The sequence below is a fragment of the Salvelinus namaycush genome, chromosome 38 (assembly GCF_016432855.1).
Source record: "Salvelinus namaycush isolate Seneca chromosome 38, SaNama_1.0, whole genome shotgun sequence".
NCBI classification, from domain to species: domain Eukaryota; kingdom Metazoa; phylum Chordata; class Actinopteri; order Salmoniformes; family Salmonidae; genus Salvelinus; species Salvelinus namaycush.
The window spans coordinates 11,642,144-11,657,636 of NC_052344.1; the positions used below are offsets into that span (position 1 = coordinate 11,642,144).

At 43.2% G+C, this 15,493-nt stretch overlaps 1 protein-coding gene across 1 annotated transcript in view; it reads right to left on the bottom strand.

The window, feature by feature from the left end:
• The window catches only part of LOC120031829 (signal peptide, CUB and EGF-like domain-containing protein 1), a 98,810-nt gene that overhangs the window by 70,889 nt on the left and 12,428 nt on the right, over positions 1 to 15,493 (bottom strand). Inside the window, exon 3 of the mRNA XM_038977650.1 lies at positions 7,922 to 8,047. Coding sequence (XP_038833578.1) covers positions 7,922 to 8,047 — 126 coding nt within the window. The remainder of the gene's footprint in view (positions 1 to 7,921; positions 8,048 to 15,493) is intronic.

Below are 15,493 nucleotides of genomic sequence, written 5' to 3' on the forward strand. Positions count from 1 at the left end.
CAGCTGAACTATTTCTGATTGTTTTTTATTGTTTTTATTTAACTAGGCAAGTTAGTTAAGAACAAATTCTTATTTACAATGATGGCCTAGGAACAGTGGGTTAACTGCCTTGTTCAGGGGCAGAATGACAGATTTCTACCTCGTCAGCCCGGGGATTCGATCCAGCAACCTTTTGTTACCGGCCCAACGCTCTAACCACTAGGCTACCTGCCACCCTAAATTGAGCATGGATCACTCCCAAAAATGTTATTTCATAAAATTTTTGTCATTGTTCTCCTAGATTTATTTGTGTGCTCCTACATTTCTACTTAGGAGCACATCATGTACTCCTTGTAAAAAAAACGTCTGCATAGAGTCCTGAACTATATGAATAAATTAGCCGGATCACTCAGCATTTTGTGGCAGGACAGGCACTTTGTTTATTCTTGATCATCTGTTGTAGAACTGTTTACCTGTTTTTATTATTATTTATTATCTAAATTATTCCTTTAACATACATTGGTTAAAAGTCGCAGGTCACAAAAATGCTATGAAATTAAGTAATATACCCCATAACTTCTTACTAGTAATATATTTTTGTTTTTGAAACATTAGAAACCATGCTGATCCGTTTTTCTAAGTGATTTTTTTGTGTAATTCTGGAGAATTGTTTTTGGGGCAGGTAAAAAAATCTCAGTGGTTGCTCGATTTTTTCAAATCTACCTGCCGCAGTGGCTAGTGGATCAAAACATGAATTTAGAAAACCCTCACTCTATTTCTCATCTTATCCTCCCTCTCTCCACGTCTCCCCCTTTCCTTCCCCCAATCTGTCCGTGTTGTCGTGGCAGAGTTTCAGCATTCTATAAGTCTGCAGTCAGGGCCTGTCCCGCTGTGAAGCCAAGGCACTCTGAGCTAAGACCTCGCGTAGGACTGAAAAGGACGCGTCAGAAAGAAAATAAACTTGTCTGAGCCCTACAGACGTCCGTAGCAAGGCACCAAATGATCAACATAACGGGGCCAGCTGTGTCCACGGCCAAAACAAAATAAATACAAGTCTAAATCAAAAAGGTTGAAGAGGAACTGAACAGGACTGACCTTTAATCAGAGTGCACTGCAATTTTAAATCAATTAGTGCCCTAAACTAATATATGGGACCCTAGGAAACAACTTCCTACACACAGACTGTTCTCCCTCTCCCTCTCCCTCTCCCTCTCTCCCCCCTCTCCCTCTCCCTCTCTCTACATGTTCTTCTTCCCTCCTGTCCCCCCCCCCCCCCCCTCTTGTCCCTTAATTTCAAAGCAGCAAGTCTTGAGGTTTCTGGTCATCTATCATTCCTTCAGTCTACTAGAAGTAGTTGGTGTGGAGAAAAACAACAAGTTTTATTTTCTGGGGTTAATAGCCTTCAGAGTAGTGGATCAACAATACACCCTAACAGTGAAGAATCCCACCAGTGATCTCTGATCCCCAGTCCAACTCCCTGACCCAGACCACTGGACCTGGTTGTACAGCAGCCTCACTGACGAGTAGCCAGGCTGTGGACACGACATCACACACCTTAGAGTACATGCAGCACGGAGATACAGGGACTGGGAAGTAACAAGGCTGTGTCTATGATTATTGCCCCCAAGATATAACAAATCACATCAAATTGGCTTCAATTGAGTATCTTGGTTCAGCCGCCTTATAACAGTCACTTTAGGGGCCTTTGCAACCCGTCTGAGTACAAACCGAGGGGGAAACGTTGTTGGAGCTCTGTTCTGACATCTTGTTTATGGCAGTGATTAATGAGTCAGAACACAGGAGGCAGGCGGTTACAGTAACCAGACAGACAGACCCTGTATTCTCACTAGTCAGTCACGGAATACATGAGACTTTAATTTACAGCACTTCCAACCTCCAACCCATAATACCAGCCAATTCAACCCATGCTGCCGTATGTGTGAGGCTGTGACAAGTCCCTAGAGACGCGGTTTGTCTGTGACTGTGTTTACTGTCTGCCGTTGTTCCTAGACTAGCCATACTGGGAGAGACTTTATAAGAAATGCTAATGTTGTTACTGATGAGTCCTACCATTGAAGTGGACAGATTGTGATTGGTAGATGTCCATTAACAGTAATTGGGGAACCGTGGCTTGGCCCAGCAAACTGGGGGTTGACTATGTGTGTCAGTTACGCACAAGCATTATATAGTTGTTCCTATATCATGCCAACGTGTCCCACATGATACTATTTGTGTACTCGTAACTGCCAAAATAAAGGAAACACCAACATAGTGTCTTAATAGGGCATTGGGCCACCACAAACCAGAACAGCTTCATTGCACCTTGGCATAGATTCTAAAGCTGTCTGGAACTCTACTGGAGGGATGCGACACCATTCTTCTAAGGGAAATTCCATCATTTGGTGTTTTGTTGATGGTGGTGGAAAACGCTGTCTCAGGCGCTGCTCCAGAATCCAGTGTTCAATTGTGTTGAGATCTGGTGACTGAGACGGCCATGGCGTATGGTTTACATCGTTTTCATGCTCATCAAACCCTTCAGTGACCACTCGTGCCATGGTAGCCAAAATAATGGCCTGCCCAGCATTATTAAATGACCCTAACTGCTTAATTAACTCATTAAGTTAAGTTAAATTAAGTTAATTGCTGACTTAACTCAGAAACCACACCTGTGTGGAAGCACCTCCTTCCAATATACTTTGTATCCCTCGTTTACTCAAGCGTTTCCATTATTTTGGCAGTCACCTGTATCTCAGAGAGTTAGTGATGAGGGGTAAACACGAAAGGTGGTGGTAATGTTAAAATATCCATGAGTCAATACGCAGGAACCCAACGCTCATTACTCAAACAGTTTACACGGTATATCTTCACGCCTCAAATATAGATCACCAGACCCCAAATAGTACCTCCCTGAGCCTCTCTACCTCTCTACCAGCGATCACACCTCCAATAAACATCCTGGGCCCCACTACAGCACCTCTATCCCACCACCACCCCCAGCCAAACTGTAAAACACGATGATATAACTACACATATAACTACCCTAAACCCTGATACAGATGCCCATATGAAGGTAGTTTGTACCCGCATACAACTAATTCTGTGTCAGCTTTCGTAACTCTTCAGACTACCCTGAGTATCACCCCATACCTCTACCCAACCGAAATACAGTTGTGGGCACAAAGGAATTACAGCAGTACAGATTTCTGTGGCAAAATATCACCACTAGACGCTAGAGAGCAAGGTTTTTAGTGGCCGCAACTGTACCCTCAAAGTCCACGCACGCAGAGCCCACCCCAATGCCCCCATCTACTTGTCTCTCCCTCCAACCTGACTGCGCCAGATCCATCCATCAGATATCTTGGTGGCGATGATGCTCTGATCTGCTCCTCTAATACTCCCGTGACATTTGTTACCGAGCTGCTGTCCGCCTAATACCACGTCATGGCAACGCATGGCGACGCAGGGAGAACGGGAGCGCTGGATTGGCTGGGAAGCTGTGAGCCTATGACAAAGCCAGGTCATGACCTCCGATGAGGGTGAAGTTTTCACTAAATTCCATTTTTAAGGAGACAGCGACCGTAGCTCTATTCATTGTGTCAAACCAGGCAGGCCTCGGCATAAAAACAAGTTAACAGATGATCTCAGAGAAAAAGTGAGACAGAAGGCAGAGCGCTGAAGAGCTGCTGATAGAATCTTCCTGAATGAATGCACTTCACTAAAAGAATGGGGATTGGGCAATCAGTTGTGGAGAAGTGATGCCATTCCCGGAGCCACACCTAATGGCTCCGACTGATGTTGAGTGATTCACCACCTCGGTGCTCTGTCAAGGAGAACTATACTGACCGCTGACAGAATGAGAGACAGAAAGAAAAGAGAATGAAAAAGAGAAACCAATGACAGATGGAGGGGAAAATTGAGAGAAGAAAAGGATAGAAGAGGTGAAGAAGAGAGGACGAAGACAGACAGACAGACAGACAAGGAAGAGAAGAACGCCAGGAGAGAGAGAGAGATAGAAAGCGAGGAAGCTCCTGGAAGCAGCGGAGGACTCTGAGCGGTGTGCGCTGGCCCTTGGCGGTCCTGCCTGTGTTCTCATCCCCATCATCATTCTGTGTTGTATTAGAGACATTCCGCAATAAAGATGTCAAATTGAGAGCAAGTCCATTGCCTCTGGGGGAATGGCTTGGACAGCCTCCAATTCCCATCCACCGCCAAGATACCCAAGAGAATACAGAGGGAGAGGAGGAGGTGGAGGAGAGAGAGAGAGAGAGAGAGAGAGAGAGAGAGAGAGAGAGAGAGAGAGAGCGGAAGCGAGAGATAATTAGGTATGGATTGGCAGTAACACACAGTGGAATCAAGTTTAGAACCAGGATTAGAAATGAATATGAAATTAAAAAGATACTAAATCACTTGTCATTGTACTTTTCATTATTTAAATGACTGATCATGATCAAATTGCATCATAAATGTCTGATAGTGATTAAGTGTCGTCATAACCCACTGGGCACAGAGGTCCATTCAACGTCTATTCCACGTCGGTTCAACGTTCATTTTGTTGAAATGACGTGGAAACGACGTTGAATCAACCCGTGTGTGCCCAGTGGGAAGTGTCTGATTATAAGTGTTTGATTTCTCTCTCGACTGCTTTCCGATCCCTCCCTTTGAACTCTCCATTCACAGCTAATTAGTGTCTGTTTATTAAAACTACATTTCATCAGCATAGTCTGGTTAATGACCTTTTAACAGACATGTGGCCAATTTCCTCCACCCAGTGGAGTGGCAGTGTGACGACCAGAGAGCCCTCTATAACCACTTTGACACAAAGACCTGGGTTCAAATAGTACATTATTTAATTTTTAAATACTTTAACTGGGCTTGATTGATCTTGCCGGGTGCAATGGAATCAATAGAACAGTCGCCAAGGTGCAAACCTTATCCATCTGGCACTCCAGGCAGACTAGAACGAACGCTGAAAGTATTTCAAAGATTTTGAATAGTATTTGAACCCAGGTCTGCTGACACACAGCCAGCATGTGGCCAATTGATTCTTTCCAAGTGGCCACAAACACATGCAGTAAATCTCTCTCCCTCGTGTTAATTTTCTTTAGTTCACCACAACACACCCAATCCAACCAGCCACCGACAACACAACAGCTGCAGACACTTAAAACACATACACAGGCAGACAGACAGGCATACCAAATTAGAAAATCAACACCAAAACATTAGCTAGCTATCAAACAGATTTCAAGCAATTCCCCTGTGTCCCTATCCCGCCTTGCTAAACATAAAAACGTATTTCATCCTTGAGGGTAGCCTAGGTTATTAATTTTCTCTCTGACATTTTTCCTTCCTTTGACCATTTGCAACCAGTAACATAAACATTTGACAAGCCAAGTTGAATTCTGGGAAGTCAATAGAATAACAACAGGGGTAACATTAAAGTGACATTTTTAAGCGTTAGAAATGATACAATGACATTGCTGTGGAGACTCCAGTGTTGTCCTGGTTGTAACAGAGGGTGGGTTAGGGTTAGGTATAGGAGGAAGGGGTGACCTCTGTCCTCTTCTCTGGTGACCTCTGTCCTCACTGACTTGCTGACTTGCTGAAAACAATTTTGTTTATGTTTATGGCGTGGGGGGGGGGGGGGGGGGGGTTGAGGGCGTTGCAGGGGAACTTGAGGCGGGAACAGAAAAGCTCATCACCACTGAATATTCATCAGCATCTGGGCAAGCGAACAGAAAGAGGATAGGTCTGTTTGTGTCCAAGATGAGAGTCAGTCAGGCCCAAACCCAGACTAGACCAGAGACGACCATGTACAAATGCTAATGTTCAGTGAGCCCTACACAGGAGAGAAGGTTTTGAAGAGAGTGGAAGTATTGCCTGAATTTGTCCATCAAGAACACACATTCTATAGGTCGCTATCAATAAAACGTCACAATACTGCGCAGAGCATTCGATTTAGCCGCTAGGGGGGCAAGGAGACCCCCAGCTCCGCTAAAACCATTGACAACTACGTGCCGTTTTCAAGGGATTGTTAAATAAATGTTATAATTATTTGGTTTCAATATCATCACCTCTGGAAGTGCAGAGTCAGAAGTACAGCAAGTATACAGCAAGTAACTGCATGTTTTTCATGATCAGTAAACATCATGATGTATTTTCAGATACGTGAGGATGACCGGTGCCTATCCATTTGGCTAGCAAAGCAAACATGTCATTTAGCTTGCTTTATCAGAGTTTCGGCTTTTGGAAAGAGCTTAACATCAGCAAGGCCTCGTTTTGGTAAATCTGTCAGTTGGACTACTGTCGTCACCACTTAGATGACAAGCAAATATAGCCATCCAGTTTATCCCCTGGAAATTAGCTTGTTAACAGGCCATATTGACGTGATCTGTTATTAGCTAGTTAGCCAATTTGCTGTGGTCCATCAATCACCGTAGCCTATCATGGCTGTCAGCAGCAGTCATGATTAAACACTGTTAACAACGTTGACAAGGGGATAATGTTAGCTAACTTCGCTAGGTAGGCCTACGTTGATTGGAGAAAAAAGGACATTACGTCTACTAAACACGATGTTTATGCCAACTGTACAAAGTTTCTACCGGTTGCTTGCAAAGTAAACATGATCAGCTAACAGTACGACGGCTGCTTGACAGGCAGAGCCCACAAAGGATGGGAAATGAACCTAAACCACTCACACCTGTCAGGTATAGTTCACTTTTAATGGTGGCCAATATTGAGAGATATTTGACAATTATTTGACAATCCCTTGAAAATGGCACGCAGTTGTCAACGGTTTTAGATGAGCTGGGGGTCTCCTTGCTCCCCGGCAGGCAAATCGAACGCTCTGTACCTTAGTTTTATGTGTATTTGATAATGACCTATTTGTTCCGTTTCCACGAGTTTTTCCGTTCCGTGCCTACTGAACACCACCCAGGACTCATCTCTCAGTCAGACACAATCAGCGGTCATAAAGTTAATCAAGTGAGACTCACACTGTAACAACATTCTCCTCGGGAGGTTTCAGGAGTATCTAACTCAGCCATTCCTGACTACACCTAATGGCATGTTCCTCTCCCCCCTCCTCCTCCCTCCCTGGCTTCACAGAATCAGACATAATACCTACAAATGCCAAAACATGTCCCACCAAAAATGTTTGGGTTGCGGGCAAGGGCATCCAAACTACACATTTAGATTTTTTGCTTGCGTCAATCAGCGGGGCGGGGAGCGAAAAGATGAAATGTGTCTAAGCACATCCAAGCAGAACCGGCATGTTGCAGGAGAGCAGAAACACATTTGTCTGCCTGACACTAAGTCAATAAGAGAAGGCCGAGACTAAATGAACTGGATCTGTTAGTTAGTGCACATTGCAGATGCCCCAGACAGATATCTGTAGGAGATATCTAGCTGAGGATGAGAAGAACTCTTCAACCCTGAGCGCCATCCCAAAACCAAACCAAAAGAATGAAAATGAGCATAAAACAGCTAAAATAATGTCCTCCAAATGATGACAGAGACTCTCTGGAGAACGAAGGGAGCTGAGAGCCAGACAGACAAATCGCATAGCAGATAGAGTGCACAGTACACACACTCACACACACACACACACACACACACACACACACACTCAGACACAGACACAGACACAGACACAGACACACAGACACACAGACACAGACACAGACACAGACACACACACACACACACACACACACACACACACACACACACACACACACACACACACACACACACACAGACTAACACACGTACACATAGATATGCATGCGCACACATGCATGCAGATAGACACAGAGCAGAATACGAACACACACAGGAAGGGAAAGATCCAAAGATAGCATCCTCATACAAACATAAATGACAGACTTGGATAGGTTGTACTTTGAGTTTAAAAGGGGGTTAGGAGGACTTGTACACTCACCCAGACAGTTGTGTCCGTCGTGGGCCAACATGAATCCATCGTAGCAGGTGCACCTGTAGTTGCCAGGGATGTTGATACACTCGTGGACACAGCCTCCGTTGTACTCATTCTCACACTCGTCCATGTCTGAAACAGAGAGTCATAGAAGACCAATGAGAAGGGTGGAGAGGAATTACTGTCGCCACTGTACAAATGGATGGAAAGAGAGGAAGGTGGAATGGTAGAATGGATGTTGGGGATTGGGGGACAGAGATGAACAGCATGGAGTGTCATTGAGATGTGGGTACAAAGGGAGGGGCATATGGAGAGTGTCAGCTGATGTTTATGTGTAGAGGTCAGAGGTCAGGGTTGGAGATAAAAGGTAGAACACTGGTACAGCTCATGGTGAGTGTGCATAGTATACATACTAGGGGTAAGACTGCAGTGTTTGGGGGTACAGAGTCCAGAGGGGCATACGGAGAGTGTCTCGCCATGTTTATTCGTTGACGATGTTCCCCCTTCATCCTGAGCCAGCGGAGTCTTTCACAGGAGCCACTCACAAGTGGTTGCCATGCGGACTGAGCCACTAAAACAAATAGTCCCCCCTCCGTGTGAACGCAGCAGGCCAGGGGACTGGGGGCCAGACCCCAACCCCAAATCCTCTCCTTCTCTCCGTCTATCCTCCTCCTCCACTCTGGATGGGCCCGAGCAGGTATCTGGTTAGTGTTCAACTCCTGTATTACTCCCTCTGTCTCTGTGTCTCTGTCGCTCTGTTTCTCTGTCTCTGTGTCTCTGTCGCTCTCTCCGTCTCTGTGTTTCTCTGTCTCTGTCGCTATCTCTGTCTCTGTCGCTCTCGCCAACCTGGCCAAGACGTAAACTCTCACTTCCTCAGTCGGTCTGTCTTTCTGTCTGTACATCCCTTTCACGTTTTATCATGTTTCTTTGCCTGCTCCTTCTCCCCCTCTATCTAAAGTACCTTTCTCGCAATCTTTCCATCTCACTTCTTTCTCTGTTCTTTCTTCCTGCTCTCGTTCTCTCTCTCCCTCTATATGTTTCCTATTTCCTGCCCCCCCTCCCACACACACACACACACACACACTGTCCTGTCTCTGCCACCCGTGAGGTTGGCTATGTTGGGTCTGGTTCTGTCAGCCACAAACATCTTTTAGCACTAGTCTCTCCAGTCTCTCTAGTCTCTCTCCGGCTCCTACATCCTGTGGACTGGACAGAACCCAGTCCTGGGGGCCGCGTCCCAAATAGCACCCTTTTCCCTTCAGGGCTCTGGTCAAAAGTAGTGCACTGTATAGGGAATAGGGTGCCATTTGGCACACAGGCCTGGACACTGCACAGCACACCACCGGTACAACGCCAACACACTGAAATAGTCCACTGTCGGTCTGCTCACGCAGACCCCTCACCCTCTAGACAGCTCATTGTCATCAGGATAGAACACACAGCGTCTTGGTTAAAAGCTATTTTGATGTTCCTGTATATCTACAACAGAAGCTTAGCCTAATCTACTTCTAAGTTGAGAAACGGGTCGACAATATAGAACAGACATCGCCTACACAACTTGGTCGAAATGCTTGAAATAGAGAAGAAATCTGATCTAAAAGTGTTTTTCCTGAGGCATTCCAGTCAGTTAAAACCAATCAAGATAAAAGTTAAATAAATAACTGGGACAGACATTCTTTCCTTTAGAGATGCTCTGGCACCTGCCATGTTTACAGAGCAGGCAATTACACAGGCCTAACATGCATTCTAATCCACTGTTTGTTTTCGACTCTCTTTCCCACACAAACAAAGGAACGGTATGGCCTTTCTGCACTTTAACGACAGGGACTGGGCCCTGGCTGGTGTACACAAACTGGTCCCAATCATCAGTGGCTCATCCCAGAGGCATATGAAACCAATTATGGAGCGCTGAAATGAGAGGGCTTCTGGGTAATGACTGTTTTGTCGGAGTGTTTGGACGAACGCCTCTCCCTGCACCAGCAGAAGAGATGCCAAGGCACCCCTTTACAAGCTCTGCATAGCACCCTGAGACCCTCCAATGGAAAGCAGAGGTGTGGAAATAGAGGGGAATCAGAGGAACATCAGTCTTTGTACTAGAGAGAAGACGTGGAGGAGGATGTATAGACAGGAGAAATATCATGTAGATACAGTGCATTCACAAAGTATTACCTTACAGCCTTATTCTGAAATTGATTCAATAGTTTTTTCTCATCAATCTACACACAATACCCCAAAATTACAAAACAAAAACAGGTTTTTAGATACATAAATGCAATAATTCAAATCAGTTCAATTCCGGCCAATGGCTGGGCCACTCAAGGACATTCAGAGACTTGTCCCAAAGCCACTCCTGCGTTGTCTTGGCTGTGTGCTTAGGGTTGGTGTCCTGTTGGAAGGTGAACCTTTGCCCCAGTCTGAGGTCCTGAGCACTCTGCAGCAGGTTTTCATCAAGGATCTCGCTGTACTTTGCTCCGTTCATCTTTCCCTCGATCCTGACTAGTCTCCCAGTTCCTGCCGCTGAGAAACATCCCCACAGCATGATGCTGCTACCACCATGCTTCACCATAAGGATGGTGCCAGGTTTCCTCCAGAGGTGAAGTTTGGCATTTAGGCCAAAGAGTTCAATCTTGGTTTCATCAGACCAGAGAATCGTGTTATGTCATGGTCTGAGAGTCCTTGGCAAACTCCAAGTGGGCTGTCACGTGCCTTTTACTAAAGATTGGCTTCCATCAGGCCACTCTACCATAAAGGCCGGAGTGGTGGAGTGCTGCAGAGATTGTTGTCCTTCTGGAAGGTTCTCCCATCTCCACAGAGGAACTCTGGAGCTCTGTCAGAGTGACCATTGGGTTCTTGGTCACCTTCCTGGCCAAGGCCCTTCTCCCCTGATTGCTCAGGCGGCTGGGCGGCCAGCTCTAGGAAGAGTCTTGGTGGTTCCAAACCTCTACCATTTAAGAATGATGGAGGCCACTGTGTTCCTGGGGGCCTTCCCCATATCTGTGCCTTGACACAATCCGGTCTTGGAACTCTACGGACAATTCCTTCGACCTCATGGTTTGGTTTTTGTCAACTGTGGGACCTTATATAGTCAGGTGTGTGCCTTTCCAAATCATGTCCAATCAATTGAATTTACCACAGGTGGACACCATTCAAGTTGTAAACATCTCAAGGATGATCAATGGAAACAGGATGCACCTGAGCTCAATTTCGAATCTCATAGCAAAGGGTCTGAATACTTATGAAAATAAGGTATTTCTGTTTTTGCTTTGTCATTATGGGGTATTGTGATGTCATTATGGGGTATTGTGATGTCATTATGGGGTATTGTGTGTAGATTGATGAGGACATTTTTTTTATTAATCAATTTTAGAATGAGGCTGTAATGTAATAAAATGTGTACACCTGAGTGTGTCTCCAGCAACCACATTTGATCACAACAACCCTGTTTTTGATAGGCAGAGATAACTAAGCAGAGTTAGTCATGAGGATGGCTTGCATAATGTCTTCTGCTTTTTCTTCATCAAACAACAGCCCAAAAAAGGAGAGAGGCATACAAAGAGAGCGAGAGAGAGAAAGCAAGAGAGAGAGAGAGAGAGAGAGAGAGAGAGAGAGAGAGAGAGAGAGAGAGAGAGAGAGAGAGAGAGAGAGAGAGAGAGAGAGGGAAAACAGAGAAAGAAAAGGTGTACGCACGCGCACACACACACACACACACACACAGGGTTGCAGATTGCATTGTACTTATTTTTTGTGCAGTCTTATTCCATTCTTATTAATTTGTTTACAACTATTCGTAATTTTATTGGCACCGGTATAATTATAATAATTATATATAATGGTGTGTGTATGTATGTATGTATGTATGTATGTATGTATGTATGTGTGTGTGTGTGTGTGTGTGTGTGTGTGTGTGTGTGTGTGTGTGTGTGTGTGTGTGTGTGTGTGTGTGTGTGTGTGTGTGTGTGTATGTGTGTGTGTGTATATGTATATGTATGTATATATATATATATATATATTTCTTTTTTTTCTTTTCTTTTTTCAATGTACTTTACTCAAACCAGTGAATATCACTTATTATAAATGAGATCATTAACTATCAGCCCTTGGAATATCCAGGGCCTTTACTCTTCACATTTTGGTTATAAAACAACAAATCCAGAATTTATTAAAAACATCAAGGGACAGGACATCATAATCCTACTGGAAACATGGTGTCGTGGAGACATAGATACTCAGTGTCCCTCAGGCTATAGAGAAAGTTTACTACCATCAATCAAACATAAAAATGTTAAACGGGGCCGAGACTCAGGTGGAATCATCATTTGGCATAAGCAGGACTTGGCACTGAATGAAATGAAAAAAGGTACCAGTCACATTTGGCTAAAACTTAACAAAGGTACAATCTATTGTGACAAAGATGTGTACATATGTGCAGCTTATGCTCCTCCTTCAGATTCATCATATTATGATGATCAGTTTTTTGACAATCTCCATACAGAAATCATTACATTTCAGGCAGAAGGTAAAGTGCTTCTTTGTGGAGATTTCAATGCAAGAACAGGTTCTGAGCCTGACTACACTGATGCGGGAGGTAACCACCACATATTTGGTCACCCCTCCTTGTACAGTAGCCCTATTATAAATAATAGAAACAGTCCTGACCAAATACTGAACAAAAATGGGAAGGAGTTAGTGCATATCTGTCGAGCCTTAGGCCTGTACATGCTTAATGGTAGAATCAGAGGGGACTCTTTAGGTCAGTTTACTTACTGCTCAGCTCTTGGGACAAGTGTAGTCGATTATGCCATCACGGACATTGACCCCTCCTCCATTAGTGCATTCACTGTCAGACCACAGACACCATTGTCAGATCACAGTCAGATCAACGTGTTTTTGAAGAAATTTACCGGCAATATTCATTCAAAAAAACTGCCCAATAAACTCTACAACATAAACCAATCGTACAGATGGGCTCCAAACAGTGCAGAGAGATTCATTGAAACATTGAACTCAAATGAAATGATGAACGCTATACAGTTTTTCAATAACTCACAATACCAAAACAATAAAGATGGTGTCAATTCGGCTACTCTAAACATCAACTGCATATTCCAAAAAGCAGCATCGAAAGCAAATTTGAGAAAACCAAAGAAATGCAACATCAGAAACAAAAAACAAAATGTTTCTGACAAATGGTTTGATAATGAATGTAAAACAATTAGAAAACACTTAAGACAAATGTCAAACAAAAAACATAAGCAGCAAAACAACCCAGAGCTACGATATGAATACTTTGAAACTCTGAAACAGTATAAACATACACTGAAACGCAAGAAACTAAATTATACCAACAAGACACTTGATGAAATTGAAAACGCAATTGACCAAAATCAGTTCTGGGACATGTGGAACAATTTAAGCACAACAAAGCCACAAGAATTAGCAATACAAGATGTAGGAATTTGGAAAACTTATTTTGATAATCTATACAAAAACATCCCACAAAAAGACTTAAAACAGAACCAATTAGAAATTAAAGAAAAATTGAACATCCTTGAATCAGTCATTAAAAACAACCAAAATCCATTAGATTACCCAATAATCCAACAAGAACTAAATGAAAAGCTCAAATCTATTAAATCAAAGAAGGCTTGTGGTCTAGACAACATCAGAAATGAAATGCTGAAAAACAGCACACCTGAGTTGCAAAATGCTGTGCTTAAATTGTTCAACATGGTTTTAACTTCTGGCTGCTTCCCTGATGTCTGGAACCAGGGGCTCATCTCCCCTATCCACAAAAGTGGAGACAAATCAGACCCCAATAATTACAGGGGAATTTGTGTAAACAGTAACTTGGGAAAGGTTTTCTGTAGCATTTTGAATTCAAGAATTCAAACCTTTCTTCAAGAAAAAAATGTAATAACTAAATGTCAAATTGGCTTTCTCCCTAACCATCGCACTACTGACCATATATACACCTTACACACACTAATTAATAAACACGTCCACCAAAAAAAAGAGGGCAAAATCTTTGCTTGCTTTATTGACTTTAAAAAAGCATTTGATTCTATTTGGCACGAAGGGCTATTCTACAAAATTCTCCAAAGTGGGCTTGGTGGTAAGGTGTATGACTTAATAAAATGTATGTACACAGAAAACAAGTGTGCAATAAAAATCAAAAACCAAAGAACAGAATTCTTTTCACAATGTCGAGGTGTGAGACAAGGCTGTAGTTTGAGTCCAAATCTTTTCAACATTTATATCAATGAATTAGCAGACATGTTGGACCATTCTCCAGCCCCAGGACTCACACTATTTGACACAGAGGTGAAATACCTGCTATATGCTGATGACTTGGTACTTCTATCACCAACCAAAGAAGGTCTTCAACAGAACATTAATATTCTAGAGCAATATTGCCATAATTGGGCCCTGGCAGTAAATTTCCCAAAAACTAAAATCATGATTTTCCAAAAACAAAACAGATGTCAGAAACACAAATATAAATTCACCCTGAACAACACCATCATTGAACACACAAAAAATTACACCTACCTTGGTCTGACCATATCTGCATCGGGAAACTTTAATAGGGCAGTGAATGCACTCAAAGAAAAAGCCCGCAGAGCATTGTATGCAATAAAAATGAAATTATTCAAAATCAACATCCCAATTAGAATTTGGACCAAAATATTTGACAGTGTAATCCTACCAATAGCTCTTTACGGAAGTGAGGTTTGGGGGCCACTCAATAAACTGGACTTTAAAATGTGGGACAAACATCCAATTGAAGCCCTACATGCAGAATTCTGTCGGAAAATCCTACAAGTCCAGAGAAATACACCAACTAATGCATGTAGGGCAGAATTGGGCCGCTTTCCAGTAATAATGAAAATACAGAAAAGATCATTAAAATTTTGGCTACATCTAAATTCAAGTCCAAATTCGAGTCTGCAATTTAAAGCACTTCAAACCCAAGAGCTGAGCCCAGAAACGAGCCCTCTCAGTCAGCTGGTGTTGGACCTCACCAACCAAGCTGACACCAGCACTGCTTCAAAATAAAGAATTCCAATAAACAAAATCATGAACCAATCAAAGGACTCATATATACAACATTGGAAAAACGAAACAAAATCCCAAAGCCGACTAAATTGCTATCTGACCCTAAACAGAGAATATGAATTGGCTGAATATCTCTACTCTGTCAGAGATACGAAGCAGAGACCGATCCTTACCAAGTACAGGCTGAGTGACCACCGATTGGCAATAGAAACCGGCAGACATAAAAAGACATGGCTACCCAAAGAGGAGCGTGTATGTGGTCACTGCACGACAGGGGAGGTAGAAACAGAGATGCACTTTCTCCTTTACTGTGATAAATATTCCTCACCAAGAGATTCATTATTCACAGAAATGTCTACATTTATTCCAAATTTTAACTTATTAAACCCAGAGGAAAAACTAAAAATACTCATGGGCGAAGGAGCAATGGCTCCTCTTGCAGCCAAATATGTATTTGCCTGCCATAGCCTGAGAGACACTGAATAATAACATCTGCATAGTAAGCAGTAACTTACTTATTAT